Below are 19128 nucleotides of genomic sequence, written 5' to 3'. Positions count from 1 at the left end.
CAGCTCAATTGGAACCCAAACAACTCACGGGAGTCCTCTTAAACCCGCGCACAAGAGGCAGGACGATGGTACCCACAGAGAAGGACCTAATACGGGTGTGGAGCAAATTTCGATAGAAGCCGCGACCGTGACAGACTGTTGTTTTATGGAAGAGCAATTTTCAAATTGAATATGGGGTCTCCTTTCCTGCCTGGCTGGTACATACAAACAAGTAATGTTGATGTCAGTTGAATACCAGCATATCAACCTAGTCAGCACACGCTGATCTGAACCCCCGAAGGCAATAAAATTCTTGAAATGAAGGAATCATACTGCCTATATCATATATTTTTCTCGGGCTTGCTTGAGATTACTCTATAAGGCAATTGATCGAAGGATTAGGTAGCTAGGTAGTTGAAAATAATCAGAGCTTTTTTGTAAGATTCTGCGGTCTTGGACTAACTAAGTTAAATATATTAGTAATTAGACTTCACAGTGTTTTTAAAGCATTAAAAGCACCCTAAAGATTTATATAGTATCTAGATATACTTCTCAGCCCTTTATAATACTTTATTATGTGGTAATAGAAACAGCAAATAACTACTTTTTTATTAGAATATTATCTATTTTAATGTTCTCATCTGCTGGGAAAATATGCTTTAATCATCTTTCTTATTAAGAACTGCCTTTATAAACATTATAATATATTTGCACTGCTTTAACAGCCTTATTCTATCACTACTACTCAGCCTCTACTGATAAAGACACCAGCTAGATTATATGCCTTAATAGATTCTAGATAGTACATTACTGTCTTACTGCTCACTGCTTAGCGTGAGACGCTTCATTTGCGAGCAACGCGTTCTTGAATGGATGAATTTTGATATGCAATGAGATACAGAAACACAAGCATCTATTCGTGATATACTAATTTAGAAAAAAGAAGGGAAAAAAGTCGCTATCGTACTTTCGCCTACCGAGACTCGACAACCCCAGACACTCCCCTTTCAACAATCGTGCATCCGACCGCTCTTCAACACAGGTTCAGAAGTCCTCTAATCAATTCACACATTGCCCCCACCTGTCTTGCGTTCTGCACCCAGGAGAAATGAGTATCATCTGTCAGTGGGACCAATTCGATGAACTCGCGTGGCAGCCATCTGTCCAGATCGTTCACTTGAGTCTGGTCGTAGTATTCATACAGCCGCCGCTGCTCTTCCGTTTGATACTGATCGTTCGATTTCATTGCCTTGAAGAGCACAATGTGATCGGTTCCCGACTGGACGGGCCCAAAACTTGCTGGTTCAGGGTCATAGATGTGGTGGATGGGATCCAAGATCTCCGCCTCGCCCAGGCCGATGCTGCGTGTGGCTCCGCGCACATTACAGTAGGGATCGATGAGGATGAGGGAACGGATTCGCTCGCCGTCGGCTGTCAGGCGCCGGGCAATTTCCATGGCGAGAATGCCTCCGAAGCTCCAGCCCAGGAGATGATAGGGTCCATGGGGTTGAACGCTTCGAACGTAGCCCGCATACAAGTCGCCCAGCTCCTCGAATGTGCGCAGGGACTTGCTGTGCAAGTAGTAGTTGTTGAAGGCGACCAGATTGGTCCGAGGCAGCTGTTTGACAATGTTGTTGAAGTAGCTTTCTGCACCACCTTCGCCTGGCGGAAGAAGGAACAGGGTCGGGCCTTGTCGCGAGTGCCCACGGTACTCAAAGTAGGGCGTGAAGGTCTCCTGGGCGAACTGAGGGGTTGATGAGCTGGATGGAATTTGACGGTTCGCAAGAAGGTCGACAATCACGTGGAGTCCATCCTCGATGGCTGAAATGAACCGTTCGCTCTCCCCGAGACTCCAACCGCTGGCAACATCAATCGTCATCTTCCCATCGAGACACGCCGCCGTCACGTCAACGATGGAAGAACTCTTGTCTTTGTCCTCTGGAGTCGTCGTGAGTCCATACTCATATGTCCCGTCCCCGATCGCCAGGGTCCATTCGCCAGGTCTCGATGCTGGTCGAGCGAGCTGGCCCAGATAGTTGACACTGACCGGTGGCAGCTCGTGTCGGACGTAGCCGTAGAGAGCGCCATATCCGACGCCGTGATTAGGAACCTGTCTAAGCCGATTTCTGACGTCGAGCACCGCTTGAAGAAGATCCTGGCGGTTCACGTGAGGGATCTCAAAGGGATACATGCTGGTGAACCAGCCCAAGGTGCGGCTAACGTCCAACGCCGGATCAATTCCTTCCTCGCGCCCATGTCCTTCGACGGTGACCATGTTTGCGCCGCCGGTTGGAGCAACTTCTTGAAGGGCCAATCCCACTGCAGCCAGCAGGAACTCGTCCATGCGGGCATCTAGTTGACCGGTGTGTTGATGGAGCAGTGTAGATGTCTTGTCGGCGCTCATGGTCCGGCTCAGACGTACACGCGAACCAGTTGACGCAGGCAGGGCAGTTGCACTGGAAGCAGTTTGAGCAACGAGGACGTCCCAATAGTCTCTCTCAGATGGTGAGGCCTGATAGCTGTGCATGGCGTCCGCCCACTGCCGGATGCTGCTACCTTTGCTACCCAGGCTGCCATTTTGGTAGAGCGTTTGCAGGTCACGGACAAGGATCTGCCAGCTGACCGTATCGACAACCAGATGATGGATCGAGAACCAAACCCGCGCTGATCCGTCATCGTACCCATGAAGGTAGCCAATGGCACAGATTGGTCCGTTTCCGATATCAAAACCTGACTGCCACTGATGCAGGACCCGACTGACTTCTGCGTGTCCCTTGAAATCCTGCACGTTCAACACATGAAGCGGAGCAACTTCGCAGTCCAGGGGAAACGACTGGAAGTATACGCCGTTCGTCTGCTTGAGTCTCATGCGGAAGGCATCGTGATGCTGTTGCAATCGGCTAACCGCATCTCTCAGCCGAGCCACGTCCAGCTCTGACGTTCGAATGTAGAACGTATGATTCCAGTAATTAGGGCTCTGCAAAGGCTTTGAAAGGAACCATTCCTGGATTGGCAGTAGAGGTGCCTCACCAATGACAAGCCCTTGCTCAGTGCGAAACTCTGGGACAGTGTCCGAAACGCCGTCCTTTGTGAGAACATTGTCATGGAGAGCCCGAACGGTGCGCTGCTCAAAGATGTCACGAACAGTCACCTTGCGGCCGACCTGAGTGTGGATCTGAGCCACAAGATGCAGCGATGCAATGCTGTCACCACCCAGTTTGAACAGGTCATCGTCAATGCCACACCGCTCCATTCCCAACATGGACGACCAGAGTCTGCACAGCTTTGCCTCCAAAAGGTTGCGTGGAGGGCTGTAAGTGCCCTGCGAATTTCCGTTGTCAATATCGGGCAGTTTCCGGACGTCGAGCTTTCCATTAATCGTGACTGGAAGCGAACCCTCCAGACGACACAGGTGACTTGGGATCATGTATGCTGGAAGCTTGGTCTTCATGGACATTATAATGTCGGTTTCTGACACGACCTCGCCGCTGTTGGTAGTATAGTATCCCACCAGACACTGAGCTGTCCGGGAATGCGGATCGTTGCTATCGTATTTGGCGATGACTGCTCCATCCTTGACGCCGGGGCTCGATGCGAGCGCGTTCTGAACCTCTGAGAGCTCGATTCGGAAGCCTCGGAGCTTGACTTGCTGATCGCTGCGTCCCATGTATTCCAACTGTGGTTGTTGACGACCATTTACCCGGCATCGGACTAGATCGCCCGTCTTGTAGAGCCGAGGGAAGCGGCCGGCGGCAACGTCCTCCCCGTTGCGGAAAGGATTGGAAATGAACTGTCGATCGGTCAAAAGAGGCTGATTGAGATAGCCGCGAGCGACACAATCGCCTGCAAGATACAGTTCTCCGACTGCATCAAATGGGACGGGCTGGAGTTCCTTGTTCAGCAGATAGGCTCGGGTTCCAGGGAGGAGGTCGCGCAGGGCATTTTCATACGGCGCATCCGACGCGAACTCGGTGACAATGTTGTACACGGTGGTCTCGGTGATGCCGTATGCATTGTAAATCCGGCCGCGGAATGCGCGGCGCATCTTCTCATACTGGGCAGCATGAAGTTCTTCGCCAGCAGCAGTCACGATTTGCAGGTGTTGCAGTCGTGGCAGATCGACCTGCTGCAGCAAAGACGGCGTTCCGCTCAAGTAGGAGAGACCATGGGCGTTGGCAGTGTCGTAGAATTCCTGCTTGGCCAGGAAGTCTTCGGGCGGAATAATCATCTTGTGGCCACTCAGGACAGACAGCACGAGTTGCTCGACGGAAAAGTCAAAGACATAGTTAGAGAGGAACAGCACACCGTGATCCGTGGTGTGATCGCTGCCAAAATACCGCTCTCGAAGGGCATCACGCAGTTGAAGGACGCCCTTTTGCTCGACCAGCACGCCTTTCGGTTTCCCTGTTGTGCCCGATGTGAAGATGATATACGCCAGATTGTTCGACTGCACGTCAGACTCGACATCGGCGGTCGATTGGTGACTGATAGTCTCCTGGATGGCGGGCGAGTCGATCTCAACAAGATTGCGGCCCTGTGAATTGCATCTCGATGCGTACTGACTGTTGGCAAGAACCATCTTGGCCTGGGTCTCCCGAAGAATCAGCTCGATGCGCTCGCTTGGGTAGGCTGGATCCAGAGGAACATAGGCTGCACCAGCCTTCCAGACAGCAAGGATGCAGAGAACCATTTCTATACTCTTGTCCAGCATCAGAGCCACCCGATCATCCGCTCCCAGGGACGCGAGGGACTGCATGTGCCGGGCCAGCTGGTTGGCACGGCTGTTGAGATCTCGGTAGGTGATTGCCCGGTCTCCGTGGACAATTGCGGTCTTGTCTGCAGCCACAGCAGCCTCATGCTCAAAAGCCTTGGCCAGGGTGTCTGCTTTTTTCTCTTCTGTGGAGATTGCTGGTGGAAACTGCAGCAATGGCAAGTGAGCGTCACGATGCTGGCCTGGAGGGACCAAGGACAACCGGGCGTTTTCGTTGATGTCGCGACCGCTCAAGTGAGACAGCTGGTGAAGGAGATGCTGATAGGTGTGTAAGAAGCCAACGATTGTGTCCTTGTCGAACAAACTGGTAGCATAGTTGAAATTCACCCTCAATCCAGATTCCATTTCAGCGACAGTCGCATTCAGGTCAAACTTGGCAACCGAAAACCCCTGCCGACCTGGCTGGTACTCGCTGAATCGCAAGGTATGTTCATCGTTCAATGTTAGGTCACGGTCCTCGTTCTGGCTTGCTTCATAGTTGAACACAGTCTGTATCAAAGGATGCCGACTGGGATCGTTCTCCTCCTGCAGCAGCTTTGTCACCTCCTGGAACGGCATATCTTGATGCAGCTGAGCGTCCACCAGCTCTTTCATCACCCTTTCGACAAGGCCACGGATGGCGGACTGAGACACGTCCACTCTGAGGACGAGGAGATTGACGAAGAATCCGACGACCGACTCGAACTCGGGATGGGTGCGGTGGGTGACCGGAATGCCCACTGGAATATTGGTTTGGTTTGTATACGAAGCGAGCATCAGGCAGTAGGTGGATAGCAACACCGCGTACAAGCTCGCTTTGCAGCCCTTGGCCATCCTTTTCAAGCTCTCCGTGTCTTCTTTGTTCAAGTCGAAGCTCACATCATCTCCGTCATACTCAAAGCGGGCCGGTCGCCGACGGTCGGAGATCAGATGCAAAGGTTCGATGCCATCGAGCTTACGCAACCAGAATTCGGATAGAGTGCGCATGCGACCATCAGACAGGTGCTGCCGATGGTGCTGAGCATATTCTTTGTATTGCACTTTGAGCTTGGGCAGGCTCGCGGCATTCTGCATTCCCCGACAGACTGCGTAGAAGGCTTGAAGGTCTCGCTGGAAGACATTCCAAGACCACGCGTCGAAACTGGCATGGTGGACCACCAAGGTGAGATACAAGCAGCCATCACCGCTCTCGGGCTCTTGGGAGAAAATCCATGCTTTTAACGGTAGTTCCTCCGCGAGACGGAAGACATGCTGTGATATACGGGCAATCTCCTGGTCCAGATGATCTACGGTCTTGACGGTGCCCATACTGACCGAAAACATGGCTTGGGCTTCGCCGTGACTCAAGACCTTTTGACAGTAGGTCCCCGTCATGGGGTTCTTCAGCAGTAATGTTCTCAGTGCCTCGTGTCGAGATACGACCAAACGCAGCGCCTGTTCGAGAGACGAGGCGTCAACGGAACCACGAAGTCGCAGGGCCTTGGCGATGTTGTATGCGCTACTGCCGTTCTCAAACTCATGGAGGAAGAGAAGTCGTTCTTGCGCAGGCGATACTGGGATCATCCGGCCATTGATATCGGCCATGGGGGTAATTTCCTGCACATCTCCGGTATTGTTGACGATCAGATGCGCCAGCGCCTCGATGGTTCGATGGCGGAACAGCGTGCTGACACTGACGGGACGACCGAAAGCCTCGCTGACCATAAAGGAAAGCTTGGTGCTCTTCAAGCTGTCACCTCCCAAGCTGAAGAAGTCACTGTAGACACTGATCTCCTCCGACGGCAGGTCGAGCAACTCCGCCCATATCTCACACAAGATGCGCTCGATTTCACTGCGCGGTGCGACCACGTCGATGTCGCTCTCTTCCTCTGCGGGTGGCAGGGCCTTGGTATCCAGCTTTCCACTGGGAGTGACTGGGAGCTTGTCGATCAGGATCAGACGAGACGGAATCATGTAGTCAGGCAGGCGAGACTGCATGAACCGCCGAATGGCAGCTGACGATAGGGCTGCGTCGGCGACGTAGTATCCAACGAGGAACTTCTGATCTCCCTTTGCGCGGTCCTTTGCAATGACCACGGACTGTTTGATCTCTGGGTACGACGACAGCACGGCTTCGATCTCGCCCAATTCGATACGGAGCCCACGAATCTTCACCTGGAAGTCATTGCGGCCCAGATACTCGATCTCTCCGTTGCTTCCGGGGATCCAGCGTACCAGATCACCAGTCTTGTAGAGGCGTGAGTTACGGCCCTCGCGCCTCTCCTTCTCTGTCTGGAATGGATTTACCGGGAACCGCTCTGCCGTCAAGTCAGGGCGATTGTGATACCCTCTGGCCACGCCGTCACCACCCAGATAAAGCTCCCCGACGGCTCCGATCGGGACCCGCTTCATGTCCTCGTCCAGCACATAGCTGGTACTGTTAGCCACCTGCCGGCCAATGCTCTTGTCTGTGCGCCGCTCGGGGAATGGGTAGAGTCTCTTGTGGGTGGTGATTGAGACTTCTGTTGGGCCGTAACCATTAATGATGAGGCCATGGAATGTCTCACGAATCTGGTCGAAGACTGGCTCGCTGAATGCCTCTCCGACGCAATCCACACGCCGCAAATGATCTTTGAACCGACTAAACTCATACATAGAAATCACAGACGGGGTCCCGGACAGGTAGGTGACTTTGTTCTTCTCGATATATCGGTACAGTCGTTCTTTGTCTCCACGCATGGCGTCATTGAGCACAAGCAGTGTCTGCCCGTTGAGCAAGGCATCGATCATCTGTTCCACGAAATGGTCGAAGACATAGTTGGAGAATGAAAGAATAACCTCGTCGTCGGTCTCGCGCAGGCCAAATATGTTGGAGAGCGATACTTGCAGATTGACCACACCGTGGTGCTCCACCATGACGCCTTTGGGGCGGCCGGTCGTGCCAGAGGTGTAGATGATGTAGGCCAGGTCGGTGCTCGTACTCGAAGGCTCAGGATTCAGCACACTCCATTCGCTCTCTGGATGGACAGCGAGATCAGATGGATAGACGGCGATGGCTGGCCCGGTCATTTTCCTGATCCGAGGCAGATAGCAGGAGTCTGCGATGACGGCGATCGCTCGTGTGTCTTCCAGAATATATCGAATGCGGTCATCGGGATATCCAGGGTCAATGGGTACATAGGCACCGCCAGTCTTCCAAACGGCAAGGACGCTCACAATCATATGCTCACTCTTGTCCATCACGAGAGCGATCAAGTCATTCGGTCTTGGGGCGATTTGTGCCTTCAATTGGTGTGCCATGCGGTTCGCTCGCTGATTTAATTCTCTATATGTCAGGGTCACATCTTCATAGATCACCGCTGCCTTGTTTGGCTTGTTGCTCGCTTCTGCCTCGAAAAGTTCATGTAGTGTGGTGTTTGGAAACTCGGCCTCCGTTGCGTTCCACGCGGCGAGTTGCTCCAGTTGACCCGACGAGAGATACTCCAAGCTGCGAACGGGTTGGTCGAGGTTGCTTGCCACCCGCTTCAGCGTATCCTCGACCATAGACAGCAATTCGATAATTGTACCCTCGTCGAAAAGTTCGCTCGCATAGCAGATGGTGAATGTGCATCCGCCTGTGGTATCGATCTCACGCGCAATGACAGCCAGAGGGTAGTCCAGCTTCTCCGTGCTGCCTTGGATCGAGTATCGCAGCTCTTGCTGATGCAGCAGAGCTCGCGACTTGTCCAGATTGGGGTAGTTTTCCAGGACGAACAAAGTGTCGAAGAGTCCATGCTTGAGATCGTTCTTGCGCAGATGGCCCAGTTCCACATCGCCGCGGGTGTTCATCGCATTCACCTTGGCCTGGACATCGGCGATGGCCTCCATGATGCTCTTATCCTTGTACATGGTGTGATCAAGCACCAACGGGAGTGTGTTAATATACAGACCGACAGACCTCTCGATGCCGCCCACGGGCAGATTCCGTCCAGAAATGGTTGTGCCGGTAATGGTGTGGCTACCGCCGCCATACTTGTGCAGCACGACGTGCCAGACGAACTGGAGGATGGAGTGCAGCGTAATGCCGTGAGCGGAGCACGCCTGACGAAGGTTCGCCATGCACGCGTCTCCAGGGAGGGTCACAGTCCTCTGCTGCTGGTCCTGCACTTGGTCATAGTCCGCCAGAGGGACTTTGTAGCGACTGTTCTCGTTCAGCAACGCGTTCATATCGCATCGTTCGGCGATCTGCTCCACCACGCCAGCCCAGTACTCCAAATGGTCCTCGCGATGCGTTTGAAGGTAGTGCTGACTGTTTGCGTATGCTTCGTCCACTGAAAGGGTGATACTGTTGCCGTGGAGAAGCTGCAGGTAGGTCTCGTGGACATGTTCGAACAGGAGAGGAAGACTCCACCCATCAAGGATGGCGTGGTGGCAGCTGAAGAGACACGAGAAGCGATTGTCGCTGTGTTCGATTAAATACACGCGGAAAAGGCTGCCAGCATTCAGTTTGTATGCTATCATTCGGTCCTGGTGCTGCAGCTCGACCAATTTCTGGTCTTCAATAGCGCCTTGAGGGACCTTGGTAAAGTCGAGGAAGCGCCAGTCGAGCGGTTGGTCCTGATCTATCATTTGGAACACTTCCCTTTCCCATACAAATCGAAGTCTCAACGCTGCAAAGGTCTGCTGTGCATGTTTCCAGGCTCCCTTGAAGAGATCCGGAAGCATCGTGGTGTTGTAGCGCAGGAGAGACTGCATGATATAGGCGTCCGACTCCTTGTTCTTGAGATAATGATAGACAAACCCCTGCTGGAGACTGTTGGCCAGGTAGATACCATCGGTTCCTGCCTCGATCTTCATCTCCGGAAAGGACGGCATCAGGTCTGGCCCAGTCGCGACGCCATTCCAATGGCCATTTCCCTCGCGCTGTTTTTCTCGCAGCAAGTCGGCCATCTGATCGAGGGTCTTCGTCGCGAAGACGTCCTCGACCGAAATCCTGACCAAGAATCGCTGTCGGATACGTGCGATCAGCTGGATGCATGTGATGCTGTGCCCTCCCAAGCGGAAGAAGCTGTCATGGCGAGAGATTGATTCCTCGCGAGTCCCTAACACGTCGCTCCAGATTTTTCTTAGGTCAATTTCCATCTGGTCGTCCAGGTCTGACACCTCGGCGGTTGGCTGAGAAATGTCCACCACAGGCAGAGCACGCAGATCGGCCTTGCCATTGATTGTTACCGGGATCTGTGACAGCTGCACCAGACGCGCTGGAATCATGTATCGAGGTAGCTTTGCTTCTAAAAAGCCAGCAAGTCTGTCTCGGAGACCTCGACGTCACCACCGACATAGTATCCCACCAAATGCTCACTTGTAGTCTCCTCATTCCCACGTCGGAGCTTCCTTGACACGACCAGGCTGGTCCGAACACCAGGATGCATGGCCAGCGTTGATTCAATCTCACCGGGCTCGATTCGGATTCCTCGCAGTTTGATCTGAAAGTCTGCGCGACCGAGATATTCCACCTCACCATTGGGGAGCCACCGAGCCAGATCTCCGGTCTTATACATGAGACCGTTGATGCCCAGCTTCTTCTCGCGCTGGGTCTGGAAGGGATTGTGAATAAACCTCTTGGGCGTCAGATCGGGACGGTTCATGTATCCTCGCGAGATACCCAAGCCTCCAATATGCAATTCGCCCGTGACTCCGATGGGGACGCGCTTGAGAGCTGGGTTGAGAATGTAGCATTTCACGTTGCGCACAGGTTTTCCGAGGCTGGTGTCTGTCCGTGATGAGTCAGGATCGAACACCTTGAGTGCCGTGACAAACGCAGACTCGGTGAATCCGTACTCGTTCAGGATGCGATGCTTGAACCGCCGGCGCAGGGCACGATACCGCGCATCCGTTAGATTCTCGCCCACCAAGATCATCCGCTTCAATGACGGGCAGTCGGAGAAGTCATACTCTTGCAGCACGGAGGCCGTGCCATTCAGATAGGTGATGCCGTATCTTTGCACAAATGGAATGAGCTTGTCGGCGTCGTACTTTTCCACGTCGCTGATGATCGCGAGAAGATGGCCATTGACCAATGCCATCAGCATCTGTCGAACAAACGGCTCGAACACGTACGCGGAGAAGAGTAAGATGGCTTCATGCTGCTGCCCTGCCACGCCATATCGGGCAGACAGATCCGTGATGCTGTTCACCACGCTGGTGTGCTCCTTGAAGATTCCCTTGGGGAAGCCAGTTGTGCCCGAGGTATAGGTCACATATGCCAGTTGCTTGCTCGTGAGTGGCAGATGGTCCAGGTTCTTGGCGGCACGATCGGAGGGATCTTGAGCCAGGAACTCGAGCAGCGGCTCCAGATGGATGATCCAGAGCTCTCGATCGCCGGCGATTTCTTTCTGCAGCCTCTCGGTGTGCCGATTGCTGGCGATGACGACCTGAGCCTTCGTGTCATCCAGCACAAAGCGCACTCGGTCGTCTGGATAGGTCGGGTCGATGGGAACGTAAGCTGCGCCGGATTTCCACACGCCCAGGATGGTGATGATGAGAAGCTCGCTCTTGTCGAGAAACAGTCCGATCAGCTGTTCCGGTCGAATGCCCATGGAGCAGAGATATCGCCCGAGGCGATTAGCCTGGGCATTAAGCTCGGAATAGGTCAGCTCGCGCTGTTCGCAGACTACGGCGACTTTGCTTCCACAGCGCTCCACACTCTCTTCGATGAGATGATGCAGTCTCTTGGAGGATGGGTACTCTCCATCCGTGTTATTCCATTCTTCCAGCTGCTGCTTTTGCTCGACAGACAGCAGTTCGATGTCTGCGACGGGCGTGTCTGTTCCTGTTGCCGCTTCGGCAAGCAATATCCCCAAAGCGTCCGTGAAATTGCGAATGGTTTCCTCATCAAAGAGACTTTTGTCAAAATGAACTGCCAACTGGAGATTCGCTTCATTGTCCTGAACCACGACACTGAGAGGGAAATCCAGAATGGGAAGATAAGCCATAGCATCCGCATCTACGAAGACGACGAGCAAGTCAAACAGTCCCACTCTCATCCAACCCGGTGCTTTGCAGTTAACGCAGTCGGCTTCCTTTTGGGAAGCATGGTCAGCCTCAATCCCATGAATTGCCTGAACGACCGATAATCCGTCTCGGTTCTCATGGCAGACGATGGTGGGAATCACTTCCCACGAGGGCCGAGAACGAGGATCTTCCTCGCAGCTTATTGATGCAGTGACAGTATGCGAGCCATTTCCAAATCCTTTTAGCATCTGGTGCACGGCAAAAAGAATGACGGATCTCAGGGAGCTGTTGCGTCGAGTATACAACTCCCTCAACGAGGCATATACGTCGGCCGGAACGGTCATCAAAGTCTGCTGTTGGATCAAGCTGATGTCGCCGAATCCAGTTGAGGCGAGCTGATATTTTGTGCTGTCCTTTGCCAGACCACTCAGGTCACAGCGTTCGCTGATGTGATCGACGGACTCCTTCCATTGATCGATGCCCCCGTGGCAACGGATTCGGAATTCACTTTCAATCCCATTCCCGTTCCCATTGACAGGGACATGGGTGTGGATGTCGCTATTTCTGGGTTTCATGATGCCATTATTCAGGCTGGCATCCCCGTTGCGCGTGGCCGGGGCTTTATTTAAGCTTATCGTGTGCTGGCCATTCAGGCCGGTTCTGACGTTTGCCTGAAGCCGAGTCATGTCGATGTTGGGTCGCGATAGAGAAGATCGCACCTTGAAGGGCCGATGCTGATGGTGCTTGAACAGAGGGCTATTGATACAATGATAATAACGAAGAAGGACAACGACAAGAGAGGCAACAGGGCTATTATAGACGGCTCCTGCACAGGGTGCTGATCTACGAATTTCGACAGTTTCTTCACGGCATTACCATGTCTAGATCCGATACAATTGACCCGCTCTTTCTAGGAGAATCCTATGACTTCCGAAAATATCGCAAGGACCGGGCCAGACTGGCCACTCTCCATCCATTACCACGACATATTGCCAATGCTGGAACTTCTAGCCTCGATGTAACAGTCCCTACACGTGTGCCGCCATTAAAACTTTGTCAACACCCATCCTCGGCAGAACGAAGGAATTGGCGTGGAGAATCGACAACATGGACGGTTCAAAGGGACAAATTGTACAAGGAAATTCAAAGATATTCGTCTACCTTTGACTGGACGACCGGCCATTGGCGTTGATAGTCTCCTGATTCACCCCGAAAGGAATCCAACATCACTGTTTCATTGAATCCACTTGAGCAATGCATACATACGGTTGGTCCACTCGAGCAGGGAGAGAGATTGCATCTGGCGTGTGGCGATTTATTTGGTCTTGATTGGCACCTTGCGATGGGACTCCAGCTCAATTAGCCTTTCGGCAATTTTGGCGCTATAACTTCTGACAGCACCTCGTGCCCGTGCACGAGGCCCCTCATTTCATACAAGTCTCCGTCAATCGTTGCCCTGACATGCGGCTGAGGTTATGCCTCGGCGGAATTGTCGTCTAGAACGTCTTCTGTCACGCTACAGACGTGCAAGGGCTGCGTGAAAATGTCGAAGGATTTAAGGTAGTCTCCGAGTCGCATCTTCAGCCCAAGATTGAGTGTCTTTGCCTTTCGTATTGCTTGTTTCCTCGAGAACCAACCCTTTCCGTTCCAAACGTCTCAATTTTAATCATATCTGTTACAATGTGTGCAGCTTCTGTCGCGAATGTTCCAAAGATCGATGTCTCGCCCTTGTTCGGCGATGACATGGAGCAGAAAATGAAAGTTGCCCGTGCCATCGACGCTGCCTCGCGGGACACGGGCTTCTTCTACGCGGTCAATCACGGCATCAATGTCCAGCGACTCTCTGAGAAGACCAAGGAGTTCCACATGTCCATCACGGACCAGGAGAAGTGGCGGCTCGCCATTCGGGCCTACAACAAAGAGCACCAGAAGCAAATCCGCAATGGGTACTATCTGCCCATTCCCGGCAAAAAGGCCGTCGAGTCCTACTGTTATCTGAATCCCAATTTTCAGCCCGACCACCCCCGGATCCAGAAGGAAACACCGCTTCATGAGGTCAACGTGTGGCCCGATGAAAAGAAGCATCCTGGCTTTCGGGAATTCGCCGAACAATACTTCTGGGATGTCTTCGGACTGTCAGCGGCACTGCTGCGAGGCTACGCACTGGCGTTGGGCAAAGAAGAGGACTTTTTCACGAGACACTTCAAAAGGGAGGACACCCTCTCCTCCGTGGTCCTGATCCGGTATCCGTATCTGGAGAACTACCCGCCCGCCGCCATCAAGACCGCCAGCGACGGCACCAAGCTGAGCTTCGAATGGCACGAGGACGTCTCTCTGATCACCGTCTTGTACCAATCCAACGTGCAGAATCTGCAGGTGAAAACTCCTCAGGGCTGGCTGGACATCGAGCCAGATGACACTGGCTACCTGATCAACTGCGGCAGCTACATGGCACATGTCACGAACAACGTTTATCCGGCCCCCATCCACCGTGTCAAGTGGGTGAACGAGGAACGGCAGTCTCTCCCCTTCTTTGTAAATCTGGGCTTCGACGATACGATCGAGCCGTGGACACCCGGAGAGCCGGACTCCAAGACGAACAACCCCGCGATCTCGTACGGCGATTATCTGCAGAACGGATTGGTCAATTTGATCAATAAAAATGGGCAGACCTGAGAGGAATTGATCTGGCTCGTGACGCCGATGGGAATGTATCAGCAGACTCCTAGCAATAGCTGAAACCAGAATAGAACGTTGAAACCGTCCGTAACGCATCTTCTCCTTGTCGTAGAAAGACACCCCCTGCCGACGTAATCCGGTGAGGGACCCGTCATGACGTCTGTGATAGTTGATGAGGGGTCTATTTTTGCACCGCTGATGGAGACATGCGCATCGACATGCTAGTAGGCTACTAGTTGTACATTGTACAGTACTTGATCTCACCCTCCGAACGGTCTCCGGCTGGTATGTTTTGCAGGACGACCAAGATAGCCCTCTGGACTAACTTGCAGTTCCACACCTCGTATCAACTCCACACCGCCAGCATCTCCGCGGCGCTGCATGGTTAACCTCTTTTCTCATCAGCCAGTCGATGACTGGCGGACTTGCAACATTTGGCGTCTTGGCATTCAGAACCGTGATCGAGAGCTCTGATTAGCTGATAGCTCACTGCTTTCAAAGAGAAATAGCAGAATCCTGACGGACCATCATTATCCTGGTTTAAATGGAAAACGCATTTCAAAGCTTCATATATGATCTGCATATATCTTAGAAGTGATCAAGAAGGCAGCGCAAAGGCAGTGTCTCATCAGAGTGCTAAGACACTAACGTTCGCCAAGATAAGCGGATAGATGTCACTTTATCTTATCGACTGGCTAACATACAAAGACATCAAGTTCGCCAAGCACCGCGGAAGAGGCTGGCGGAGTGGAGCTGAATACGAGAATGAATACGAGAACACGAAGTATCTGTAGCTGAGGGCTCCCTACCAATACAACTCACCACGCTTCGAGGTTAGAATCTTCCAGCAGCTAGCGCCAGGGATCGTGGCGATGGAAAGGAGAAACTACCTAGGTAAAGAACTGTTTCAATGCGGTCTAGAATCCGTGTTTCCTGACTAAGGACATTCTTTTCATTGGCCAGAAAATCATGCAAAAAGAGTCAGCTCTAAGCTACAGCAGTCTATTAGCTGAGTACTCCTGCCAGCCAAGCCGGCGGATTGATGTCAGGTACGTCGAATCCGCGATCCACGTGGCAGAAAGAAGAGAATCTAGTTCTCTTGACTGTTGTTGTATCTAGATCCCTGGCTTGTCCCATGCGGGCTGTAGCCGACATATTGACTATTACAGTAGAACCCAGATAGTACGTATTAGTCCGTCGCGTAATCCTAGGTATTTACATTTGCCTGATGACTAGCTAGGCTACGGGTGCAGATGCCCCTCACAGCTTGCCTCCAAGCCGGGATTTATCGTCATCCGAGTCGAACCCCAAGGTGAAAGTCTCATCTGGAGCGACCGGCCGGCCAACACGCACCGTCGCCTCCCTGCGCGAGTGGTCGACCACGATGTTGAACAAGGTCTCGCCTCTGCTTTTCCCTTCCAGAAAGCCTCGGCAAATCCCAAAGGGGTAGTTGTCTTCGTCCTCCCAGAGCCGGGAGAACTCCGCCTTCGTGCCGCCGAAGCCACTGAGGAGCTCTCCCATGCGCGCATAGCGACTCCACGAGTCCGGCAGAGGATTGCTCTCTTGCGCGTTCTTGTCGTGTGGAAGGAGGCAGTGGTTGGTATGCACCAATCTGCCTTGTGCATCGGGCAGCTGCTTTACCACATCCACGTGTGAGAACTCGATCCCGAATGCCTCGTGCCCGTTTCCCACGAGGATGAACGCACTGGCTGCCATCCCGCCCTGGGCCATGATCCGGTCATATGCTTCGGACGGAGAACGGCTCTCGAGAGCCATGCGGAGTGCAAGATGCGACGGTAATCCGGTGGCTCGAAGGCCCCGGATGTGGAGGGCGTTGTAGTTGACGGCGACGCCAGCGCTGTTCAACCCAACCTTGCCAATGATCCCAGCCTCGGTGATCATCTTGATGGTCGGTAGAGAAGGTTGGCGGATGGTCAATTGGATCAGATTGTTTTTGGAAGCTGTGAAGAACTTCAAAAACAAAAAGAGATCAGTAAGGATCACAGAGAGAGAGAGAGAGAGGCGCGGCAGGATGAATAGTATGACAAAACCTACGTCCCAATTCTGACCCTGGAGCGCCCCATTCGGACTCTTGCACCAGACGCTGGTGCAGCCGTCCAGGGCAGCAGCAAGGCCATACGCCAGTTCAGTGCGGGTATTGAGCATCACGATCTCAAGGATATCGCGTTCGGCGCCCTTTGCGATACCTTTTTTTTTGCCCCCCGAGGGTCCAGTCAGTTGCTGAACGTCGCAATCCAAATAGACCGATCGATCGTGCTCACCGCGTATTTCCTCGTAGTACTTGGGCCATTTCCGTTCAATCACCTGCGCCAGCTGTACTAGAATGCTTTGAAGCTCGTCTTCATGTTTCTTTGTGCGCCCTTTGATCAGACCGAGGGAGAATTCGATGGTGTTGGCAATGACGGCTTTGGCAGCATGGCCGTGTTGGTAACCAATCTGTCCGCATTAGAAGTGCAGTTCGTATGAACTCCAAGGATACCTACGTCAAAGGGACTCCCCTCGCAGGTGACTCGGAGCATGTTGGCAATAGATCGAAGATGAGAGTCACCTCGTGGATTTGCAAGTTGGTCTTCTCAGCCCGGTGGTAGTGCAACCTGTGGAATTATTATTATTCTGGCTTTAAGTCCGTACATACGATACGATACCTACATTGCTCCATACTGTCGTGAGTTTCCCTCCGGTCTGGCCATTATGTGGAGTGGCGAGGTCAAAGCGGCCTCGTCTCACGCTAGGCTGTGATGGCCTCTGGAATAGCCCTTTCTACAGCATATCGGCTGGCCGAGGCTTGCATAGGGCGCTATTCTCGCTGCACCCCTGACTAATTATACTCTTTACTTTGGCCTAAAAGAAGTGGGGCATAGAAGGACACTGAGTGAGATCGTATGCACGTTGCAACACTCAATGGCCCACGTTGCTGTGCGACCTCGAGTCGATCCATCTCGTTTGGGTGATATCTCCCGATATTCCTACCAGCCAACAGAGAATACAACGCCGTATTATCGGGTTTGCGCCAATTGATCTGTGGAAGGCTGTGAACTGGTCCAAGATCATCGCGTAGGCGCCTTCTCGTTCAACACCAGCGTCTTCTTCTTCAGAACCTCCTTAATTGTAGCCTCCAAGTCATCCTCAGCCAGCTGAAGGACCTTGTTCTTAAAGTCCAGGAATCCCCAAGACCCGTATAGTATTCTTCATCTTCTTAAAGTGCTTTGATATTACGATAATTGACCAGGCCGTCTCTCCTCCAACCAGACATTTCATGAGGGCGCCGAAAATGGTCAACCCGGTCCATGCCCGGGCCACGATGGATTCAAATTCTCAATCGCGTCCCCTGCTCTGCTCTCGTCCCTCCCCATCTCTTACACGGTCAGCGATTCCAACCCAGAAAACGAAACCCGCCTCCCTTGCGCCTCGCTTCCACCGACGCTTCTCTCATCTTTGCTGCGGCGTTGTCTTCTCTCGTTTCCATTTTCAGCGACCATTGTAGTCCGTGTCAGCCGTTTGGCTCCCTGGCGACGTTCTGGACGGTGAAGCGTCACCGTAGCCTTCAGCATCGGGATCACGATGCTGAGAGTGATTGTGAGATGTCCAGTTGTGTCAAGCTACACAGATTCGGATGAGAACCCCGTCAACACCTTCGAAACGGACCTCACTGAACCCGAACCGTCACTCGACGGCGACGCGGCAGAGTTCAGTGACGATCCTCTCCATGACTCGGATGGGAACCTATCAGACATCCCAGCGGACTATGGCAAGTCGAAGAATACCATCCTGCGGCGAGCATCGAATTACGCTGCCGTCGGTCTGTTCACCCATCAGTTAGCTCATTGCGGTCCATCAACCCCATTAACAAGACAAGGTCGCTCCGGCGCTGAAGCGCTTTCATAGCCTCATCAAGGTGAACGTTGACAAGCATGTGCAAGCAGAAGATTTAGATAAGGTCCTGAAGACACTACTAAACACCCAGCCTGCCATGCCCCAACTGAGGGACCATCGGTCACAGGAAATGTGTCCCATGTAAGGGGATCTGGCCCCTGAGGACAAACTCATGGCTTAGATAGTAACCTAAGGGGAGATTGACTTTTCTAGACTCTAAGATCAAACCCATTAGCAACTACCTGCTATTCCTAGTAGTAGACGCCTTATACCTTATGGCTTTGGCCAGGCTATTGATCCTTCAAGATTCAAGAAAATCTAAGAGATAGATTGCAATATGGATGGAAAATTTAGCAAAAGCGATTTTTATAAAAAAAAAATTCCACTGGGATAGGGGCCAGCACTACATCAGCACTTTTTTTTGTCTGACTAGGACTCCTGTCCCTACTTGTCTCCAGTCTCAGCTCGACAGCTGTCCTAGATCGACCCCTGTCCCAGCCCGACCTAAATCACAGAAGGACTCGTGGCGTGCCGCCCTTGGTGCCCCAAACCGGCGCGCGATAAGCCCGTCCCCTTCGATCGACCAAGGAGGCACGTAACACCATGGATAAGATGAGAAACAATGATGATCAGGGGAAAGGCTGGGGAAGAAGATGCTGTAGGGGAGTAGGAGTAAATGTAGAGCCGTTAATAACTGCTCAACCATTGCATGAGGTGATGGTTAGACCATCAGATGTGCTCCAAAATATGGAGACAAGCAAGCCACCATTTGTAGCAACAAGACAGTATATGCTAGTATTGATGATTCTTTCTGGTTCTACCATCCTTGGGTGGATGGTTAACCATCCCGGCAT

The 19128-nt window shown here is 52.7% G+C and overlaps 5 protein-coding genes across 5 annotated transcripts; 2 read left to right on the top strand and 3 right to left on the bottom strand.

The window, feature by feature from the left end:
- Positions 1-1012: 1012 nt before the first annotated feature.
- VTN00DRAFT_8170 (uncharacterized protein) lies at positions 1013-9958 on the bottom strand (the record flags this gene model as incomplete). The annotated part of the gene is made up of 1 exon (XM_069434995.1): positions 1013-9958. One exon carries the CDS (start codon positions 9956-9958, stop codon positions 1013-1015), a length of 8946 nt encoding a protein of 2981 aa, XP_069286436.1.
- Positions 9959-9978: 20 nt separating this feature from the next.
- VTN00DRAFT_8169 (uncharacterized protein) lies at positions 9979-12387 on the bottom strand (the record flags this gene model as incomplete). Its single annotated transcript, XM_069434993.1, has 1 exon — positions 9979-12387. The coding sequence occupies one exon, from the start codon at positions 12385-12387 to the stop codon at positions 9979-9981; it is 2409 nt and encodes an 802-aa protein (XP_069286435.1).
- A 994-nt stretch (positions 12388-13381) lies between these two features.
- VTN00DRAFT_8168 (uncharacterized protein) lies at positions 13382-14377 on the top strand (the record flags this gene model as incomplete). The annotated part of the gene is made up of 1 exon (XM_069434992.1): positions 13382-14377. The coding sequence occupies one exon, from the start codon at positions 13382-13384 to the stop codon at positions 14375-14377; it is 996 nt and encodes a 331-aa protein (XP_069286434.1).
- A 1263-nt stretch (positions 14378-15640) lies between these two features.
- Positions 15641-16920, bottom strand: VTN00DRAFT_8167 (uncharacterized protein; the record flags this gene model as incomplete). The annotated part of the gene is made up of 3 exons (XM_069434991.1): positions 15641-16351; positions 16436-16837; positions 16885-16920. 3 exons carry the CDS (start codon positions 16918-16920, stop codon positions 15641-15643), a joined length of 1149 nt encoding a protein of 382 aa, XP_069286433.1.
- Positions 16921-17962: 1042 nt separating this feature from the next.
- Positions 17963-18419, top strand: VTN00DRAFT_8166 (uncharacterized protein; the record flags this gene model as incomplete). Its single annotated transcript, XM_069434990.1, has 2 exons — positions 17963-18216; positions 18287-18419. The coding sequence occupies 2 exons, from the start codon at positions 17963-17965 to the stop codon at positions 18417-18419; spliced, it is 387 nt and encodes a 128-aa protein (XP_069286432.1).
- Positions 18420-19128: the final 709 nt, after the last annotated feature.

Source organism: Thermoascus crustaceus (genome assembly GCF_041956765.1).
Source record: "Thermoascus crustaceus strain CBS 181.67 unplaced genomic scaffold VTN00scaffold_5, whole genome shotgun sequence".
Taxonomy (NCBI): Eukaryota; Fungi; Ascomycota; class Eurotiomycetes; order Eurotiales; family Thermoascaceae; genus Thermoascus; species Thermoascus crustaceus.
The sequence above is the reverse complement of the archived record's forward strand: the minus strand, read 5'-3'. Positions and strand labels throughout refer to the sequence as shown.